General features: G+C 56.3%; 2 protein-coding genes across 2 annotated transcripts; both read left to right on the top strand.

Annotated features, from left to right (window-relative positions):
* Window positions 1-1193: 1193 nt before the first annotated feature.
* Window positions 1194-7692, top strand: PDXP (pyridoxal phosphatase). Its single transcript, XM_036102165.2, has 2 exons — window positions 1194-1834; window positions 6272-7692. Exons 1-2 carry the CDS (start codon window positions 1261-1263, stop codon window positions 6586-6588), a joined length of 891 nt encoding a protein of 296 aa, XP_035958058.1. The 5' UTR covers window positions 1194-1260; the 3' UTR covers window positions 6589-7692.
* A 9268-nt stretch (window positions 7693-16960) lies between these two features.
* On the top strand, window positions 16961-20243 carry LGALS1 (galectin 1). Its single transcript, XM_036102166.2, has 4 exons — window positions 16961-17098; window positions 18353-18432; window positions 19544-19715; window positions 20042-20243. The coding sequence occupies exons 1-4, from the start codon at window positions 17090-17092 to the stop codon at window positions 20186-20188; spliced, it is 408 nt and encodes a 135-aa protein (XP_035958059.1). The 5' UTR covers window positions 16961-17089; the 3' UTR covers window positions 20189-20243.
* The last annotated feature ends 328 nt before the right edge of the window (window positions 20244-20571 follow it).

Genomic DNA, 20571 nt, shown 5'->3' on the forward strand with positions numbered 1-20571 from the left:
GACTGTGTGTGGAGGGCACAGGAAGGCTTCGTGGAAGGTGATTCAAAGAGGCTTTTAGGAGTTGACGAGGTGAAAAAGTCAGGGAAGAAGGAAGAACATTCCAAGCTAAGGAGACTACCTGAGACAGGAGCAAAAGGCCAGGGCATTGGGGAACAGGAATTATTTGAGCCTCAGAGAGGGGGGACGGAGTAGGGTGGCTTTCCCCAGGTCTTCGGAGCTCTGGTTGCTCCTGGAGGTCAGGTCTTCAGCGCCTTCTCAGAAGTTGGCTGACAACTTGGAATTGTGACACATGCCTCCCCAGGTGGGGACCGAGGCAGCCAAGTCACCCCAATCGCTGCCCTGGGCAACTGGCTACTGCTCTGGCTCCTTCAGTCCCCAGGGTGCTTAGTGACTGGCTGCCTCTAGCAGCTTGGCCACCCAGTGCCTCTCCACCCTGGCCTTGGGTAATTACAAAACAAAAACCGAAAATATCTCGGCCCCAGCCAAAACAATTAAATCAGAATCTCTGGGGTGCAGCCACGCTTTGGTATTTTTAAAAAGCGTTTGTCAAAGTCATCGAGCCGTACATTTAAGATCTGCTCATCTTACTTGTATGTAAATTAAATCTCAAAATATAAGTTCCCCAGGGGACTCTACCAGCCAGCGTGGAGAACGACTGGTCTGGGCCAGGGACCCCCGCGCTCGAGAAGACACTATGTGCCTCTCTCCCATCATCATACTGACACGCTTCTCGGGACTTTGCTCAGTACTGGAGCGTCCAGGGTTCAGAGGGCAATGAGATTTGACCCAAAGGCAACATCTCCCTTAGCATCTGTTTTCCTCCTAGCAACCAGCTCTCCTAAGCTTCCGATTGGCTGGGGAGCGCACGGGAGGCTAATCGCTCCAGATTTTCTATTCGTAACTCTTCATTGGCCAAGAAGAACGTCAGTCCATCCTTTAATTGGCTAGTCGGGGTTGAAACTCGGCGGCGACTGGCCTAGCAGAGCTAGCGGGCGGGGCGAAGGCTAGGTCTTCATTGGTCTCCTCCCCTCAGCGGCGGCCGAGATTGACCCTTTTCTCCCCGCTCCGTGAGGTGGAGGCCTCGCTCCTCTCCTCTCTTCTCGCCCCCATTGGCCCGCGGACCAGGCCGTGACCCCGCCCCGTGGCCCTTCCGGCGCGCCGATTGGTCGCTGCGGGGAACGGGGCGGGCTGAGGGCAAGCGCGCCGTGCACGCAGAGGGAGAGCGGCGCGGCGCGGGGGTGCGGGCGGCCAGCCGGCTGCATGGCGCGCTGCGAGCGGCTGCGCGGCGCGGCCCTGCGCGACGTGCTGGGCCGGACGCAGGGGATCCTGTTCGACTGCGACGGGGTGCTGTGGAACGGCGAGCGCGCCGTGCCGGGCGCCCCAGAGCTGTTGGAGCGGCTGGCGCGGGCCGGCAAGGCGGCGCTGTTCGTGAGCAACAACAGCCGGCGCGCGCGGCCCGAGCTGGCTCTCCGCTTCGCGCGCCTCGGCTTCGGGGGGCTGCGCGCCGAGCAGGTCTTCAGCTCCGCGCTGTGCGCCGCGCGCTTGCTGCGCCAGCGCCTCCCCGGGCCGCCGGGCGCGCCGGGCGCCGTGTTCGTGCTGGGCGGCGAGGGGCTCCGCGCCGAGCTGCGCGCCGCGGGGCTGCGCCTGGCGGGGGACCCCGGCGAGGACCCGGGCGCGGCCCCGCGCGTGCGCGCCGTGCTCGTGGGCTACGACGAGCACTTCTCCTTCGCCAAGCTGAGCGAGGCGTGCGCGCACCTGCGCGACCCCGACTGCCTCCTCGTGGCCACCGATCGCGACCCGTGGCACCCGCTCAGCGATGGCAGCCGGACCCCCGGTGAGCGCGGGGCTGGCGGGGAAACTGAGGTGGGGTGGCGACCTGCGCTCTCCCCTCCACGCCTAGGGGAGAGGGGCGAAGAAGGGGTGTCTCCAGGTGACAGGTGGGGACGCGGAGAGATGCGAGGGCGGTTCCCACCCTGCAAGAGCCCAGGCGAGCTTTGTCATGGCCACGTCTGGTAATTCTTGAAACTGCCACCACTTGAGGGGCAGTAGTAGGGCCCCCGTTTAACAGATGAGAAAACAGAGGCCCGTTGTGGTTCAGGGGGTTGCAGGCGGACTCCCAGCCCCGGCCTTCCTGAACCCGCCTCAGCGGCCCCTGTCATTTTGTCCCACTCTCCAATCAGGGGTTGAGGTCGGAGGGTTGGAAACAGCCTGGAAGGATTATTCCCCCTGTTGAGCTGTTGGAACACCATTGGCAGCTGGCGATTGTAGGCGGGTGTGTGAGGAGCATAGGAGGTGGATGGAGTTTGACCTGAGTTCCAGTTCCAGCTCCAGGGCTCAGTAATCTTAAGTTACATAACCTCGGAGCATCGCTGTCCTGGGTGTAAAATGGGAAGGCTCACCATGCCATTTCCTCCCAGGGGAGAGTGATCGAGTGACTGCCGGGCACATAGTAGGTGTGGGTTGTGTCCAGAGCCCTCTTATGTTGTTACAGAGCTTTATGAAGTACCTTGCTGTTTGTTCTTACTTAGTTTCTAAATTACTCTGGAGATGTCCCATTTCTCAGTTAAAGAAACTGAGGCTGAGAGAGGGGAATTGAGCTGCCCAAGAGCAGGAGGACCTGAACGTGGCCCTCTTGTGGCCACCCCAACCCCCACCCCACCCCCATCCAAGGCACCCTTTACTGCTGTCATCTGGGTATTCAGGCCTGCAGAGGAGGGAGGAGCAGGTGGAGGCTCCTACATCTTGGAGGGTTTGAGTTAGTCAAGAGGAGATGGTAGCAGAAGCTAACTGCCAGTGCTAAGTGCGAGTGGACAAGTCAGTACCCCAGTCAGTAGCCTGAGGGTGGGGACAGATGTCCTTCACTCCCTCCTTGATGGCCACTGATTTATTTATTTATTTATTTATTTTTTAAGGATTTTATTTATTTATTTGACAGAGAGATAGAGAGAGAGCACAGATAGAGTGGCAGGCAGAGGGAGAGGGAGAAGCAGGCTCTCCGCTGAGCAGTGAGCCCGATGCGGGGCTCGATCCCAGGGCCCTGGGATCATGACCTGAGCTGAAGGCAGACGCTTAACCGACTGAGCCACTCAGGCGCCCCTGGCCACTGATTTAGACTGTCATTGATACCAAATCCTGGGGGAACGGGGCTGGTATTGACTGAGGAATAGACACAGTATTGTGATGGGGTGGCAGGAAGGGCGTAGAGCCAAGGGGATCTGGGAAGGCTTCCTGGAGGAGGCATCCTGCAGGACAGGGCAGTAGGGGATGAAACGTGGAGCAGGGCTTGGGCCATGGCAGAACCGATTCCAGGCTGGGAATCTATAGTTCTAGGCTAGTTCTGTCCTCGCTTTGTTGCAGACCTACTTGCTGCATGTTCCAGTTTCCACAAAAATCCAAACTGAGGGCTCTGGTCAGGGCTTTCGGCTGCAGCAGCTCCCGCCTGTCCTGGGCCATGCTATGAAAAGTGAGTTTCTCCCTGGAGGCTTCAAATGAAGTTCAGGTTAAGGCTGTGGATTAAGAGGCCCCCTAGGACTCAGGAAGGGTGGTGTGGAGGAGCTGGGGACAGGCCAGGCCCTGCCTATATGCCTCTGCCCCCACCTGGCTGTGTCGCAGGCCCTGTTGATCTTTCCCACGACCTAGAGGGGGAGGTAGAGGCTTAGCTACAACACGGCTGTTGTCTTCGTACACAACTGAATGGTGTGGCTTTGAAACAGTGGTATAAAAATATTAATAAAGGCCCCGATATGCATAAAATCTGAAAGAATGCAAGTCTCTCACCCCAATGCCTCCTTCGTGGGTCTCCTAAATTGTGTGTTTACCTTCTTGCCACATGGCAGCCACTTGAACTGGCAAATAGAAGTGCCTGCTGTCTGAGGAATATGTCACCACCAAAACATGTGTCAGCCTTGGATTACAGGATGTTGGGGTTTTTTGTTTTTAAGATTTATTTTAGGGGCACCTGGGTGGCTCAGTCGTTAAGCGTCTGCCTTCGCCTCAGGTCATGATCCCAGGGTCCTGGGATCGAGTCCCACATCGGGCTCCCTGCTCCGCGGGAGGCCTGCTTCTCCCTCTCCCACTCCCCCTGCTTGTGTTCCCTCTCTCGCTGTCTCTCTCTCTGTCAAATAAATAAATAAAATCTTTAGGAAAAAAAAAAAAGATTTATTTTAGAAAGAGGGAGAGCATAAGAGCAGGGAATGGTGCAGAGGCGGAGGGGCAGAAGGAGAGGGAAAAGGAGAGAATCCCAAGCAGACTCTGAGCTGAGCACGGAGCTGGACGTGGGGCTCCATCTCACAACCCTGAAACCATGACCTGAGCTGAAACCAAGAGTCGGACACTGAACTGAGCCACGCAGGCGCCCTGGATTATAGGACGTTAAATGAAGTGGCATAAGAGTGGTCTGAGGACAGAGCTATGTTCCTCGGCGCCCCTGCTAGGATGCTCACGCCGCTAGGGTAGGGATCCGTGCCGCCTGCCCTGCTGTATGCCCAGTGCCTAGCAGAGTGCCTGGCGTGTAGTTGGGCCTCAGTAAATATTAGCTGAGTGCATAGAGTGGGACATGGGGGGCGAAGGGTGATCAGCTCTGTCCTGGTGGGAGAGGAAGTTGCTGATGCAGCTGAGACCGTTCTGGAGGGGAGAAAAACACTTTGGGGTGACTCAGTTGAGCCCTTCCCATCCTGGAAGGAATTTTTAACCAACGGGGCAAATGGCTTTTCTTCCCTACCCAGTTATCAAGAAAACAAGCAAGCAAGCTCTAGGTCAGATGTCAGGAAGAACCTCGCAGCAGCGTTGCTCTGCTCTGGGTCAGCTCTGCCCTGATCCCGTGACCCTGGGGAAGTTCCTCCTCCTCGTCTGGGGGCTGGCCAGGCTGAGGACTCTTGCTATTTGTGCCCGTTCTTCCGTTCTGTAGCTTTGATTTAATAACAGGGTTGGGGGGGGGGGTGATCTATACCATTTCCCAATCTCTGTGGTGTAAATACTCCCACCATAGCAAGGTTCACGCTACCAACATCAAGTCACTGAACGTGGAGTTGGGAAGATTTGTGCACACCATTATATAGTATTTCCATCATTATAGATGTAAATAATCTCCAGAGCACAGATAATGGCAAAATAATTAGGAAGTAATGAACGTTGAGAATTTATTACCTTTGTTTTAAACATAATTAGACCGTAAGTTCATATAAGTTGACTTTTTCATAGTGGCTTTAACAACGGGCTCACAGAATTCCTGAAAATGAAACATTCAGCACTCCCAAGCCAGTACCAGCTGGCCCAGTGCACGACTGGGTCAGACCCACCTGACACATACCCTGTCTCTGCCATTATTAGGCTGTGCGACCCTGGATAAGTTACTTAATGGCACTGAGCATCAGCTTTCTCATCTGTAAAATGGGCTTCCGTGAGCAGCCAGCACAGCCCCTGGCACTTTAGAATGTGCTTAGTAAATTGTGTTCATCATCATCGTTTGTTCAGGGACATTAACGTGAAGGCCGAACCTTGCGGCACAAAGACGGGCCTGTGGGACGGACACAGTGGACTCATTGTGTGGGGGGGCAGGACGGTCCTGGGCTGAGAGTCAGGGCTGTCCGTTTCTAAACAGTCTTCCTATTGTTAAATACTTGGGTGCATTCACAGTTTTGCTTATTATAGTTACTGCTGTCCGTTAGGCATGTAGCTTTTTTGTCTCCGGCTTGAATTCTCTCCCTGTGATCACTTTCCCGGCCGCCGAGGCTGACTGGGGCCGAGGCGCGAACATTTCTGTGCCCTGCCGCGTCTAAGAGGGCTGTGCCCTTTCCTGCTGCCAGGAGCCCGCAGTCTTGCAGCAGTAACCACAGCTTCTATCTGCTTCCCAGGCACTTTTATCTGCTTTTCTGTTTCCCAATGCGCTTGCCCCTGCAGTGCCGCAGCACGTCTTTGAAGGTAGGCCTGACTTGGATCCCCCTGTTCCAAGGACTGACTGAGCCAGGCCCAGTTACACACAGTGTGGCTCATTCAGCCCCTACAGGGCCATATTAGAGATGGGGAAACTGAGGCACAGAGAGGGGAAATGGCCTGCCTAAGAAGGGTGGAGATGACAGAGTCTGAATGCAGGCCTCTGGTTTCAGGCTCTATACCTGTAACCACTACAGTAAGACTTGGAAGACTTTTGACTCACTTCAGTGCCTAATCTAACCCCCCCCACGCCAAGCTGCCTCCCTGGAAGCCCAGCGTCTGAGCCGGGATGCCTTCCCTGCTGCCACTCAGCACTGACCACGTCTCCATCTCCCTGCAGGCACCGGGAGCCTGGCTGCTGCCGTGGAGACAGCCTCTGGCCGCCAGGCCCTGGTGGTGGGCAAGCCCAGCCCTTACATGTTCGAGTGTATCACCGAGCACTTCAGCGTGGACCCCGCCCGCACGCTCATGGTGGGCGACCGCCTGGAGACCGACATCCTCTTCGGCCACCGCTGTGGCATGACCACCCTGCTCACGCTCACAGGCGTCTCCCGCCTGGAGGAGGCCCAGGCCTACCTGGCATCTGGCCAGCTCGACCTCGTGCCCCATTACTATGTGGAGAGCATCGCGGACTTGATGGAGGGGTTGGAGGACTGAGCCCATGTGACCGGCACTGCAGCCCCATCCCTACCCCACCCTGATCCCGTAGATGGAGGCAAGGGGCCAAGAGCTGCAGGCTCCTGGGCCCTGTTTTCTGCAGCCTGGTGGGGTTGGGACCCAGGGAAGGCTTTAGGGCCCTCACATCCCCTCCCAGTGGTGGCTGGGCACTCTTTGCTGTTCCAGAAGCGGTCCGCCGTCCCCCACCAGTTCGCCCTGGCCTGACCCAGCCAGGTGGCCTTATTTCCTCCCCTGTGACCTCCCCTCTTTGAAATCTGGGCCTTGATGCCCACTGAAGATTTCCCCCAACCCTGAACACTTAATCCCCTAGTCCCTCCTGGGGCGGGGTGGGGGTGGGGATTGCCTCTAGAGCTCTCTCTGCCCCTGGAGCCCTGGCCCTGGGTTCCTGTTGACCAATCAGAGGCCTAGGTAACCACTAACCCTCCTGGGCCCTGAATGGACCAGTCAGAAGGCTAAGCAAGAGTGACTCATTGATGGGTCTGTCCTGAGGGGTTTCATTGGGAACCTAAAGTGACAGTGACCCTTTGATGTTCTGAAGCCAGAGTGGACCAATCAGAAGGCTAAGTGGCAATGATCCTTTCATGTCCTTGGTCCTGAGTGAGACCAATCAGAACACGGAGTAATGATGACTCATTGGTCTCTTAGATCCTGAGGAGATCAATCCAGAAGTCAGAGACGTGGCCCCTTGACCGTTTGGATCTGACTGGACCAGCTTGGGGTCCAGATGTCTGTCAATAAGTAAGGGTCCAAGGGCTGAAGACACCCCTCCTCCACAAAGATAGTGATCTGGGGGGCCACGCAGTGGCTCTGGGGGCTTCCATAGTGGAGCCCCCACCCTTCCCTGCTGATGGTACCAGGCCAGCATTGGTGGTGGCCACAGCTCTGGAGGGCGGGGCTTTTGTGTCCCTCCCTGTGCTGTCCGTGTTTGCTGTGCCACCTCCCCCCACCATGCCCACCCCCCAGCTATTTATTTATTTATTATCGTGTGCCAGTGACGGTGGGAGTGGGGGCTGGCCCTTCCCACCGCTTCCACCTCTGTTGTAACCAGTCCTCCCGTACTTAATAAAGTGCGAGTGGAGTGTCTGTGTGGGCTCAAGTCTGTGTGGGCAGCGGGGTGGGAGGAGGACCCCCTGCCTGCGCCCAGTCTCCACAGAACTGGCCCGGTGCACCCTTCCCCTGCGTGAAATGACCCACCTCAGGACCAGAGCATTTTCTGTGTGTAGAACTTACTACCTTAACTCGATGGCACATTGTGCCTCATGGGGGCTTTAAATACCAATTTGTTTCAGTCCTTCAGAAGACGGCGAGCTTGTAGTACTCGGCCCGTTTTACCACCTGGGGAATGAGGATCAGAAATGCAGTGTTAGGGGGCGCCTAGCTGGCTCAGTCGGTTAAGCTTTTGACTCTTGATCTCAGGGTCCTGAGTTCAAGCCCCACTACCTAAAAAAAGATGCTCCAGAAACGTGGGTCTAACTTACCAGTGGCACACATCTAGAAAGCGGGATCTCCTGAGGCCGGATTTGAACTTATGTTGGCTGATCCAGGAGGCTGCAGCCCCCACTCTGCCAAGACTGAAGGGGAAAGAGATCCCGGCTCTCCTGGAGCTCAGGTGAGATGCTGCGGCCCCACCTCTCCCCTTCAGGCACCCCTCACCCGGGTGCTGTGAGCTGGCTGAGGGCAGCCTCGTGGGGAGAGGCCCCGGCTGTTCCAGGCCTGACTGACAGGAGTTTGCACAAGGCCTTCCTGCTCAACCTCTTCCCTCAAGCGTGCAATGAGGGGTGGGACTGCAAGGTCTGGGAGATGCTCTGCAGTGTGACTCTTCCTGCGAAGAGGGAGTGCGTGACGGAGCCTGGCTGCATCCTGAAGTCCTCTTTTCACTCTTGGAGACTTCTGGCTCTGCCAGGAACTCCGCTCAGGCGGCTAAGGCCTAAGGGAGTTCCCTGGCTGCCCCTGTGAGGTGGTCCAGCCCTCCCCAGGTATATCTCTCTTAGCTGAGCTGCCTCATCCGGCCCACATCCCAGGGCTGACTCTCGTGGGCCCGGCTTATGTCACATGCCCATCTCAGAACCTGTGTCCAAGGGGATAGAGCAGAGCTCTTGGCCAGCCTGGGTCATGTGCCCCCCGGAGGAGGTGAATGCCCGCCTCCCTGGCCCCACTCTGGTCCTAGCAGCCACCTTTCTTGTGGACAGAAACCTGATTTCCTTGAAGGAAGCACATGGTGGTCTGTGAATCAGAAGGGGGAGGCATCTCAGTCCTGGGGAGGGACTCTTGATTGGTTTAAAGCTTGAATCATGGTTATTTGATCCCTCCCCCCCCCATCCAGTGATTGATTTAACCATGGACTTGTGATACACTTCTGACTAAGACACGAGGGGAGGTCTGTTGGGAGATTCTGGAAATAGTTGCCTCACTTTTAAAGAAGGCCCTGGATGGAGGAGGGAAACACTCCTCTGGGCTTTGGGTGTGGAAGCTGTTGCAGCCATTCTATGACCATGAGGCCAACCCAACATACTTCTCCCCTCATGACTCTGCTTCAGGTAGCAGAGCAGAAAGATGGGAAGAACTTTGGGGGCCATTTCCCCAAACTTTTTAATTTTTTTAAAAGATTTTATTTTTAAGGAATCTCTACACCCAACATGGGGCTCAAGCTCACAACCACAAGGGCAAGAGTCGCATGCTCTACCAACTGAGCCAGCCAGTGCCCCTTCCCCAGAAAAGTTTAAATAAAATGGATAGAAGAAGTGCAAGAACGGCACAATAAACACCTATATGCCCTTCCCCTGGATTCCCAGGTAGTATTTCAGGAAGCTGATGCCACCAATCCACAAAATGAAACAACTTCCCACTCTACTCCCTGGTTTCAATAGTTTCCTGGTTTTGCCGTCCCCCACGTTGACTCCCCTCTTGGTGACCAGAGGCCTTAGAGGGAATTTCTATTGACTGCATAATTTTTTCCTATGGAGGTGGCTTTGAGGCTAAGGGCTGAAGCTCAGACTCATTGAAATCTGAACTTGGTCGAGCATCAGCGTCCCACCCAGCACTCTCTTGATTTCATTTTAGCTATTACAGATAACCATGACCAGGGGATGGTATACGTGGCTTTTTTTTTTTTTTTTTTTTTTTTGCTCGCATTTCCTTACGTGTCCAGTAATCCCAAGTCCCCAGGAGTTGGAGCCATCTCTAAATTCCATCGGTAACTTTTACCATTAGTAACTGAGTACGGCACAGCTGCCCGTGGCTACGTGGCCACCCAGGAATCAAAGGTTCCTCTTCCCTGCCCTCCCTTTCTCTTCCCAAACCACATGTTTCCATGAGCCTGGGCGGTTCTAGCAAATCCCACTTCTCCGCCAACTAAAAGGGAAAACTGTTTCCTCTAGCCACAGAACACTTCTGACACCAAATGTGTGGGGTTTCTGCACCAAGCGAGTCTGTAGTTTTAGGCAGACACGAACTGGGTGTCCTAGAATTCAATTCAATTCTGGCACTACCTTGAGTTTGTGCAGGGCCCCCAGGTTAAGGGTTCAGTCCCACAAGACTCCCTGCCCACCCCCCTTCAGGTGCCCCCCCCCCAAGTCCCAGGAGAGCTGGGACTGTGCTTTTGACCAACTGGCTATAAATTGGAGATTCCCAAAGCCCCCTTCCCAGGTTCAATAATTTGCTGTAACAGCTCACAAAACTCAGGGAAACATTTATGTTTACTGGTTTATTATATAACAAATGATATGTAAGGATACAGATGAAGAGACGTGAAGGACAAGGTCCAGGAGCTTCTGTCCCCATGGAGTTAGGGTATGTCACCCTCCCAGTACGTAGATGTGTTCACCAGCCCAGAAGCTCCAAACCCTATAGTTTAGGGATTTTTTTTTTTTTTTTAAGATTTTATTCATTTATTTGACAGAGAGACACAGCAAGAGAGGGAACACAAGCAGGGGGAGTGGGAGAGGGGGAAGCAGGCTTCCCGCTGAGCAGGAAGCCCGATGCGGGGCTCGATCCCAGGACCCTGGGACCATGACCTGAGCCAAAGGCAGAGGCTTAACGACTGAGCCACCCAGGCACCCCTAGGGATTTTTTTTTATGGAGCCTTCATCACATAGACATGATTGATCATAACTCAGTCTTCAGCCCGTGTTCCCTCATCGGAGCCACTGAATTAATGGCCATGGAGACCTCCTCGTTCCAGACTTGTTATGTGAAAGTTTCCCTTAATTTTATTTTTTCTTAAGGTTTTATTTATTTATTTATTTGAGAGAGCGAGAATGAAAGAGAGAGAAAGCACATGGGGGGGAGGGTCAGAGGGAGAAGCAGACTCCCTACTGAGCAGGGCGCCCGATGCGGGACTCAATCCTGGGGCTCCAGGATCATGACCTGAGCCGAAGGCAGTTGCTTAACCAACTGAGCCACCCAGGCGCCCCAAAAGTTTCCCTTAATTTTTTTTTTAAGATTTTATTTTATTTTATTTTTTTAAAGATTTTATTTATTTATTTGACAGAGAGATAGAGCCAGAGAGCACAAGTCGAAAGAACGGCAGAGGGAGAGGGAGAAGCAAGCTCCCCACTTGAGCAGGGAGCCCGATGCAGGGCTTGATCCCAGCACCCTGGGATCATGACCTGAGCCGAAGGCAGACACTTAACCATCTGAGCCACCCAGGCGCCCTTAAGATTTTATTTATTTATTTATTTGAGAGAGCGAGAATGAGAGAGAGAGAGAGAGAGAGCACATGGGGGGGGAGGGTCAGAGGGAGAAGCAGACTCCCTGCTGAGCAGGGCGCCCAATGCGGGACTCGATCCAGGGACTCCAGGATCATGACCTGAGCCGAAGGCAGTCGCTTAACCAACTGAGCCACCCAGGCGCCCCAAAAGTTTCCCTTAATTTTAAAGCGATTTCCTTTGAGTTTCTGTTACTCGCCGCCAAAAACTCTCCTGATATACAGGCCCTGGGCACCTTATAGAAAACATTAAAATGGGGCGCCTGGGTGGCTCAGTTGGTTAAGCGTCTGCCTCCGGCTCAGGTCATGATCCCAGGGTCCTGGGATCGAGCCCCACATCGGGCTCCCTGCTCCGCAGGAAGCCTGCTTCTCCCTCTCCCACTCGCCTTGCTTGTGTTCCCTCTTTGGCTGTGTCTCTGTCAAATAAAATCTTTAAAAAAAAAAAGAAAAGAAAACATTAAAGTGCACCCACTTCCTGGAAGTTCCACATTAAATATATGTGGGCTTTTTGTTTATACATTTTTGACGTATTTTTATACATTTGTTTTATTTTTTATTTTATTTATATATATTTTTAAAGATTTTATTTATTTTGAGAGAGCGTGAGTGAGAGAGAGAGCACACAAGCCAGGGGGAGAGGCAAAGGGAGAAGCAGACTCCCCACCAAGCAGGGAGCCCGATGCGGAACTTGATCCCAGGACCCTGGGATCAGGACCTGAGCCAAAGGCAGATGCTTAACCAACTGAGCCGCCCAGGTGCCCCTATATGTTTGTTTTAGACATGATGGGACTAGGGGGATCTAAGGTAGGAGTGCCCAACCTCTAGGAAGACTTGGACACACTTTGGAAGTAAGAAAATTCAACCCTTGAAAATTGTTCTCAAATGTTTCCACTTTTATGACTGCCAGGTTTTTGTTTTTGTATTTTTTTATTTTATTTTATTTTATTTTTATTATTTATTTATTTGACAGAGAGTTAGCGAGAGCAGGAGCAGAAGCAGGGGGAGTGGGAGAGGGAGAAGCAGGCTTCCCGCCGAGCAGGGAGCCCGATGCGGGGCTCGATCCCAGGACCCCGGGATCATGACCTGAGCTGAAGGCAGACGCTTAACGGCTGAGCCACCCAGGCGCCCCTGTTTTTGTTTTTTTTTAAAAGATTTTATTTACTTATTTGACAAAGAGAGAGCACAAACAGGGAGAGTGGCAGGCAGAGGGAGAGGGAGAAGCAGGCTCCCCACAGAGCAAGGGAGGCCCGATGCGGGACTCGATCCCAGGACCCCGGGATCATGACCTGAGTGAAAGGCAGTTGCTTAAACAACTGAGCCACCCAGACGCCCCTCCATGACTACCAGGTTTTAAGTCTAAGTGCCGTAAATGCTGATTGACTTCAGCTTTGCAGTTTTAATATTTTGGAGCCAATACATTTTTTTTCTTCAGGTCTCAAATATTTTGTAAGCTCTTAAAAAGCTCTCAGCTTCCGGTGAGTCTATAATTATGTCAAAAGAAAAACATGAAAAAAATTAAGACTCATGCCCGAGCCCTAGTGGGCTAATGAATGGCAAGACCCCACCCAGACCTCGTATGAGAGAAGAGGTAGCTCCCCAAAGATGAGTGAGGGCCTGTAATCAGAAGGGGGACAGACAGCGGGTGGGAAGGCAAAAGTGACAGAAGGCAACTGTGTTTGGGGAGGCGGCTGTCTGGGCAGGTGGAACAGCGCAGCAAAGACAGGAGGGAAAAACGGATGCTCAAGGTAAGTGGGGGTTGGAAGAGTGCCTGAGGTTGGGGGTCATCTCCCCCCTCCCCAGTTCTTTCTACACTTCATGGAGCAAGAGGAAAAGATCTTTTTTTTTTTGAGGTCCAGGTATCCCAGGACCACAGTGTTCTTTCCTTGGCTCAGCAGATGGAAAGCAGGTCAGCCCTAGCTCCCTGTGTGACCTTGGCCAAGTGACCAGCCTCTTTGGGTGGTTTCTGCATCATTAAATGAGGGAGCAGGACAGGTGGGGAATGTCGGGGGTCCCTTCCTGCTCTGACCTGTAGGGCTCTGGAGCTGGCTCTGATCCCCCCACCATCCCCGCCTGGGCCAGCCAGGTTGGCTGAGGGGTGTGGATGGTGTTCCAGTGGGCCCGGCAGCCCTCCCAGCCACTGCCAGCTGGAGGACGCATAGCCTTCCCGCGGGCAGGGCAGGGCCGCACTGGCCTGGATCCCCCGTGTAGGGGTGCTGAGCTCATTTCTCACCGCAGCCGCCAAGGTCCAGCCTATAGGATGAAGGAATTCCAGAGAGCTCGCTGTCTCTGCTGCAGGGCAGTGAGGGAGGAGGAGAGTCCCAGCGTGGGGGGGGGGCCTTGGCTTGGGGGTGCACACGAGAGGACGAATGTTGAGCCCCCCCCACATCACCTCTGTAGTCCTCCAACCAACTGTTAGTGAATGGTAATGTTCCCACTTTCCAGGCCTGGAAACAGGTTCAAGAGTTCAAGGACCTTGGCCACGGTCACACCCAGGCAGCTCCCAGATTAGGACTTGTCTTCCCTTCTGATTCTAACGTCAGGTTCATTTCAGGGCCCGGAGCAGCTTCTCTGTGCAGTGCATTCCAGTTGACAGGCATGAAGCCAGGGGTGGGGGGGGGTAAGGGGGTTGGGAGGTGAGGGAGGGTGGGGGGCTTGGGGGGTGGGGGCTGGGGGAGGCATAGATGGAATGAGGTAATGTTTGAAAGCAAGGAGATAAGGTGCCCACTTATCTGCACAGGGCCTGGCAGATAAATGGGTGCCACCCCAGGAGGCCCTGAGGACCGGGTGGGGGTGGGGTGCACACAGGGAACCTTGTCACCCAGGAAAACCATGGTCCCTGTTACAGGGGACACGGGAAGCCGGAGACACTCCCTGCTCCAGCATAGGCAGGAGAGGACTGTTGGCGATGAGGTAGGGAGGGGTGAGAGGGAGACCTCCCAGCGGTGTGGACCCCAGGAAGGTAAGCTCAGCCTAGGAAAAGAGACAAGAGGGAAGCCAAAACCTTCGGAGACTGCGAAAAAAGTAATCACTATTTCGTACAACAGACATGAATTCCACCCTGGACTAGCCTTGTGTAGGAGAGCAGGGTTTCACCTCCCCAATTTCCAGACTGGGAGGCCAACTTGGGGACGGCGTGGCAGGGATAGGACCAGAATCCAACTCTTGGGACTCCCAAAGGGGCCTTTCTGGAGGCTTATTCATGCCGTGGCACCCCTCTACCGGCCCTCAGCCGGCCAGACCCTGGGGAATAAAGCCGCCCCTCGTCCAACAGCACACACTTCCTGATGATGGGCCTGTCCTGCAGGTTGGGGGAAGCATGGGAGCAGCTCTTTTTTTTTTTTTTTTTTTAAGATTTTATTTATTTGACAGAAAGAGACACAGCGAGAGAGGGAACACAAGCAGGGGGAGTGGGAGAGGGAGAAGCAGGCTTCCCGCGGAGCAGGGAGCCCGATGTGGGGCTCGATCCCAGGACCCCAGGATCATGACCTGAACCGAAGGCAGACGCTTAACAACTGAGCCACCCAGGCGCCCCGGGAGCAGCTCTTGAGGCGCTGAGAGCTCAACAACCAGGCCGGAACAGCCAGCCAGCCCCACGTAACAACAGCCGGGATGGGACCGGGCCTGCACCATCCCTGCTCCTTGGTCAGGACTCCTCAAATGCCCCCATTCCTTGATTCAGGCAGAGGGTGTCTGTGGCACTTGGAGGGGAAGCACAAAGGAAAAGCCCCAGAGCGGCTCCACGCACCCCTCCCTATGTTGAGGTTTAGGGGAGGCCCCGGAGGAAAAAATGAAAGAGCTGTGCTTGGTTTCTGAGGCTTGGTCTTGGAGGAGGGGTGAGGGGGTCGGAGAGGGGGCAGCCCAGCCTCCTTTCTGGGCCTGCCTCCAGGCCCAGTGCACTCCCCGCCACACCTCCTCTGTGAGGGTGGGCTTCAGTCATCTGCGGAGGTGGGGGACAGTGGAGGACCTGGCTTCCAGGTGTGAGTCATTCCTGGTCCACATCTTCCTCCCTCTTCAGTGCTGGCAATTTCAGAAGGGAGATGGCGATGTGGAGGAGGAGGTCCCGGTGACATCTCTCCTAGTAAGTGCCCCACCTTGCCCAGTGCTCCCCACACCTATCTCTCCTCCTAGTTCCTGGGTATGAGGTGAGCACCCCTCTAACCCACCTACCCTCAACTCTGTTGCTACAGTGATCTTCCCTGCAGCCCATGTCTGCCCTCAATACTCACCTTCTCTATAACCTTCTATGGCTCCCCAGCAACCCTCAAAACCAAAACAATGGCTAAGCCCCTTTAATGAGGCCTTTCCTGATCCAGATACTGTTGGCCTCCCAGTCTCATGCCCCATCTTTCCCCAACATACTTGAAACTCCAGCCATGCCCAGATGCCCTGGACCTATGTTTTCTCACATCTGAGCCTTTGCTCATGCTGGAATGCCAGGCCCTCTTTCTTCACCCATCCTTCTGGGGCATCTAGGTGGCTCAGCTGGTTGAGCATCTGACTTCAGCTCCGGTCATGATCCCGGGATCCTGGGACAGAGCCCATGTCGAGCTCCCTGCTCAGCAGGGAGTCTGCTTTTCCTTCTCCCTCTGCCCCTCCCCCCTTCTCAAATAAATAAATAAAAACTTAAAAAACAAACAAACAAACAAAAAAACAAAGGCCCACAGTCTGGACAGTCTCCATTGCACCACAGTGCTTGTTCATGACTTCCCTTAGAACCAGCATCATGCTACTTAATTAGCCAGGTCCTGCCCCAGCAGCGGGCTGCCTGAGAGCAGGGACTCCATGGGGTTCCTCTTTGAATCCTTACAGGCCAGCTCAGGGCAGGCACATAGTAGAGGCTCAGGAAAATATCTGCTCAGTGAACAGGGAAAGGAAAGGCCGTGCCTAGCCTTGGAGAGAGAGATATGAAGAGAGTGGAAGGGAGGGGGCGCACAGAGCCGGAACCCCAACCCCTCCTGGCCTGGCCTACCCTGGGCCCCCTCTCAGGCCAGACTCAGGCCAGAGGCTGTCAGGCAGGAGCTCTTGGAGGATCCCAGCAGGCCCCTCAGGAGGCCTGGGGCATGAAGCCTGAGGCCTGAGCCCCAGTGGCAGCCTGAGGCCTGGCACCTGGCCCAGCCTTTCTTTAGCACCAGCGAGGAGCGTGGGCTGAAACCACAACCCCTGCTTCCGGGGAGGCCCGGGTGGGGCCAGGGCCTTGGGGTTAATGGTCCTGGGTCCTCTGCTGAGCCTGCAGTGCAGGCCACGCCCTGGTCCCTGCAGGGAGCGGCCTGATGAACCCCAGCTCTGATCCCCTGAAGGAACCTGTCTCCCCTCAGCCATCTTCTCTGGATACCCCCTGAGCTCGGCCTGCTGGCCCTAGGTCCCCTTCCCGCCAACTCTCGTGCCTAACTCATCCTCAAACTATTTTCCACTGGCTCCCCCCCACACCCCCCCAGGCCCTGCCACAGCACAATTCTTTTGGTGGGGGTGGGGAGGGATGAAGGGGAATGGGAGGTGGAGCCTGGACCCTGGGGGAGGGGTTAAGGAAGAAGGGGGTTTGCCACTCTGATTGGTCACCTCTGCTCTAGAACGGCTTCAAAATTCCATGGACTCCGCCTCCAGTGGGCCCCCCCCATCCCTGTCCTGGCTTACAATTGGCTGGGCTTCCAGCGGGGCGGGATTCACCGGAGCCTGGTCCCGTTAAAAGGGTGGGAGCGGCCCGGGGGCCCATCTCTCCCGTAGAGTCGTGAGGCAGCTGGTGCGGCAGTTCGCGGGAACATCCTCCGGTCCTCAGTCATGGCTTGTGTGAGTGTGGGGACCCCGCGCCAAGGCCCAGGGATGGCGTGGGGGCAGACGGCCGGGGAGAGTGGGGGCAGATGGGGAACTGGGTTCTAGTCCCTGGGGTGTGGCTTCGAACAAGTGCCTTCTGTGCCTCAGTGGCCGCGTCTGTAAAATGGGGGTGGGCGCCATGGTCCCCAAAGGCCCTCTCTGGCTTAAGAATTATCTGAGTTCCTCCGGGGTCTGACAGCACAGTTATTTCCGCCAAGGTTTGACATTTTGCAGTTCTCGGATAACCGGGAGAGAGAAGGGTGTGGCAAACTGGTGGGGTAGGGAAGCACTTTGATTATACCCAGGCCGCTGTCCCTTCCCCACTCCTCACCCCGGAGAGCCTCCTGTCCCTTCCCCCCCTGCAGCTGTCCCCAGTCACTGGGCCAGGGCAGAGTCATCCTCTGCTCTAGAGAGCTCTGAAAAGTAGCCAGGACTTGAGACAGGCTGCCGGGAGGGTGCCTGCATGGGTTAGTGGGTGGAGGGTGGTTCCGTGCAGGCCAGTCAGGTGGGGGCTGGGAAATTCCCACCCCCATCCACACACACACATTCTCCATGCCGGGAGATTGGGTGCTACGGGGGAGAGAAGGAGGCAAGAATCTTCTGCAGGTCTCGAGGGAAAGGGTTCAAGTTTCTGGCAGAAGCAACCACTCACACCAGTTACGCTATGCGGTCAATCTCGCTGTTGCTGAGCCGGCCAGGCTGCTGACTCTGGCCCTTGGCCACTCACTCTTCCTTCTGCAGAGGGGCCTGGCTTTGCCGCTTAAGGGTCTCCTCTCCAACCCCTGCGCCTCTCTGTACCGAGGGGCTAGAAGGGGATGGTGGGGAATCTCCCAGCCCAGGGGTCGCCTCCTCTCCAGCAGAAGGGCAGACCCTTCAATGTCTTCGCCACCAAGTCGCAGTGTCACTCACTCTGAGTCCGCTTCTCTCCATCTATTAAATGAAGGGATGGAGCATAACACCCCATTTCCCAAACCACTCTGAATCCAAAATCCCCACGCTGTATCGCAAAAACTTCTAGATTCTGCCTTCTACAACCTCGGTAGTGTTGACAGGAAATGAACCCGGTTGAGAGCAGCGATTTGCCCGGGACCACACGGAGAACTTGGCCTCCTGGATTCCCCACGCTTCCCGCGGGTGGGGTCAGAGGATCCTGGGTGGGAACCACCCCACCCCCTCCCCCGGGCACTGCGTCCTCTAACCTCGCTGACTCTGGTCTCGTCATCTTTGCAGGGTCTGATCGCCCGCAACCTGAATCTCAAACCTGGGGAGTGCCTCAGAGTGCAGGGCGAGGTGGCCCCCGAAGCCAAGAGGTGAGCGGGTGAAGGTGGGGGTGGCGGGCGGCAGGGGCCGGGGCTCCGAGCCCGGGGGCGGGGGGGGGAGGGCGGGGAGGGGCGCGGCGGGGCCGCTCCCCTCTGGCAGGGGCGTGGCTGGCCAGGCCCTGCCCCTCCCTCCGGCGGCGAGGGGGTTAACGGCGGTGAAGTCTTCTGGGTGAGTCACTTCCACCTCGGGGTCTGGATGTCCCCTCTAGAGTCGCCCCCATCCCTCCCTGCCGGAGCCTCCTAAACCAAACCAGCTGCGGCCTCCGCCTCTACTTTGCCTGGCCCCGCCCCCACTGTGGGAGGGAGCCGAGGCCGCTCTGGGGCCCGGGAGAGGGAATGGGGGCGCCACCCGGCTGCTGGCCCTCGGGGTCCCTCGGTCCCGCGCTCTTCACTCACTCAAGCTTTCATTCCTTCGGTCCTCCTTCCTTCACTCATCATCCACTCAGCAGGCTGCCGAGTGTCTCAGCAGCCATGTGACCTTGGACCGGTCAACCAACCGCCCTGAGCTTCAGTCTGTTGTCGATTCCCGGGGGTGGGGGGGTGGGGGGGGTGGTTGTGTGGAGGAAGTGAGATGCTGGGTCTCTTCAGTGACCATGACGATGATCAGCTGACATTAGAAAGAGCCATGTGCGCTATCCTTTTCGTGCTTACCCAACCCTCCGAGGTAGGTACATCTCTCCACTCAGCAAATGCATTTTTGATGATGACGCGCTTATCAGCCCCACCGCTATTGAGCACTGTGTGTCGTCATGCTGGGCACCAGGAGTACAGAGATACAAGGACACTTGCCCTCCCAGAGGTCACCATGTGGAGGGAGTCTCTCCGTCCTTGACCAAAGGGACACAAAGTAACCTCTAAGGGTCTTGGCTGTCAGCACAGCCAGACCCTTAGAGATCGCTCTGGGGCAGCCCCCGTTGGGCAGATGAGGACACTGGGGCCCAGAGAAGGGCAGGGACTTGCTCAAGGTCACACAGCAAGGAAGCGGCAGGGCCAGAACTAGAGCCTCCCCGCTCAGTGAGTCCCCCAGCTGGTGGCCCGGACTGGACGGTCTGAGGGGGCTGCAGCTGGCCGAGAAGGCCTCAGTGCCCCCTGCTCCCCGCAGCTTCTCGCTGAACCTGGGCAAAGACAGCGACAACCTGTGCCTGCACTTCAACCCTCGCTTCGACGCGCTCGGGGACGTCAACACCATCGTGTGTAACAGCAGGGACGCCGGGGCCTGGGGCGTGGAGCATCGCGAGTCCACCTTCCCCTTCCTGCCTGGAAGTGTCATGGAGGTGGGCTGCGGCCTGGGGCCAGGGGCGCGGGGCGGCGGGGGGCGGAGCTGGCTTTAGCGGCTAGAGACCTAGGGCCCGCCCTGCCCCCTCCCTCCCCTCCCCTGCTGTGTCCAAGCCAGTGCTCACCAGCCCGCACCAGCCCCCCTCCCAGCAGGCCCGGTCCAGCCCCCCTCCCAGCAGGCCCGGGCCGTGAAGCCGGCGGTGGTCAAGGCTGTGTGAGGAAAGCACTCTGGGGAAGTTCCGTGGCCTGCCGGCCGGCTGTCACCACAAAACCCAGGCTCCTGCTCGAGGGTCCCCACCACTCACTGCCCTTCTCCACCCCCCAGGTGTGCATCTCCTTCGACGAGACCGAACTGACCATCAAGCTGCCAGATGGATACTTATTCAAGTTCCCCAACCGCCTCAACTTGGAGGCCATCAACTACCTGGCCGCCGATGGCGACATGAAGATCAAGTGTCTGGCCCTTGACTAAAGGCAGCCCCCTGGGCTGTGGCCCCTAATAAAGGCAGCTGCCTCTGCTCCCTCTGGACCTGCCTGTGTGTGTGTTTGGGGGAGGGGGGTGGAAGAGGAGGTTGCCACCAACTCCCCAGGCTCCCCCCTCCTTCACCTTCACGGCCTCAGTGCACACCGCTTAAGTGCCAGGGCCAAACAGGGAGCTCAGTACACAGGAGGGGGCTGGTGACTGATAAACCCAGTCACAGCCCCTCCCAACGGCTCCCAACCCAGTGAAACCCAGTCACAGCCCTCCCAACGGCTCCCAACCCAGTGAAACCCAGTCACAGCCCTCCCAACGGCTCCCAACCCAGTGAAACCCAGTCACAGCCCTCCCAACAGCTCCCAACTCAGTGAGCCCCA

Source organism: Halichoerus grypus, chromosome 6 (genome assembly GCF_964656455.1).
Source record: "Halichoerus grypus chromosome 6, mHalGry1.hap1.1, whole genome shotgun sequence".
Lineage (NCBI taxonomy): Eukaryota > Metazoa > Chordata > Mammalia > Carnivora > Phocidae > Halichoerus > Halichoerus grypus.

Excerpts from the sequence above, each read along its gene's own strand:
- PDXP (XM_036102165.2), top strand. The coding sequence starts at position 1,261 with ATGGCGCGCTGCGAGCGGCTGCGCGGCGCGGCCCTGCGCGACGTGCTG. Across the intron at positions 1,835-6,271 it reads CGATGGCAGCCGGACCCCCG|GCACCGGGAGCCTGGCTGCT; the intron begins GTGAGCGCGGGG and ends ATCTCCCTGCAG.
- LGALS1 (XM_036102166.2), top strand. Across the intron at positions 18,433-19,543 it reads GTGGCCCCCGAAGCCAAGAG|CTTCTCGCTGAACCTGGGCA; the intron begins GTGAGCGGGTGA and ends TGCTCCCCGCAG. Across the intron at positions 19,716-20,041 it reads TGCCTGGAAGTGTCATGGAG|GTGTGCATCTCCTTCGACGA; the intron begins GTGGGCTGCGGC and ends TCCACCCCCCAG.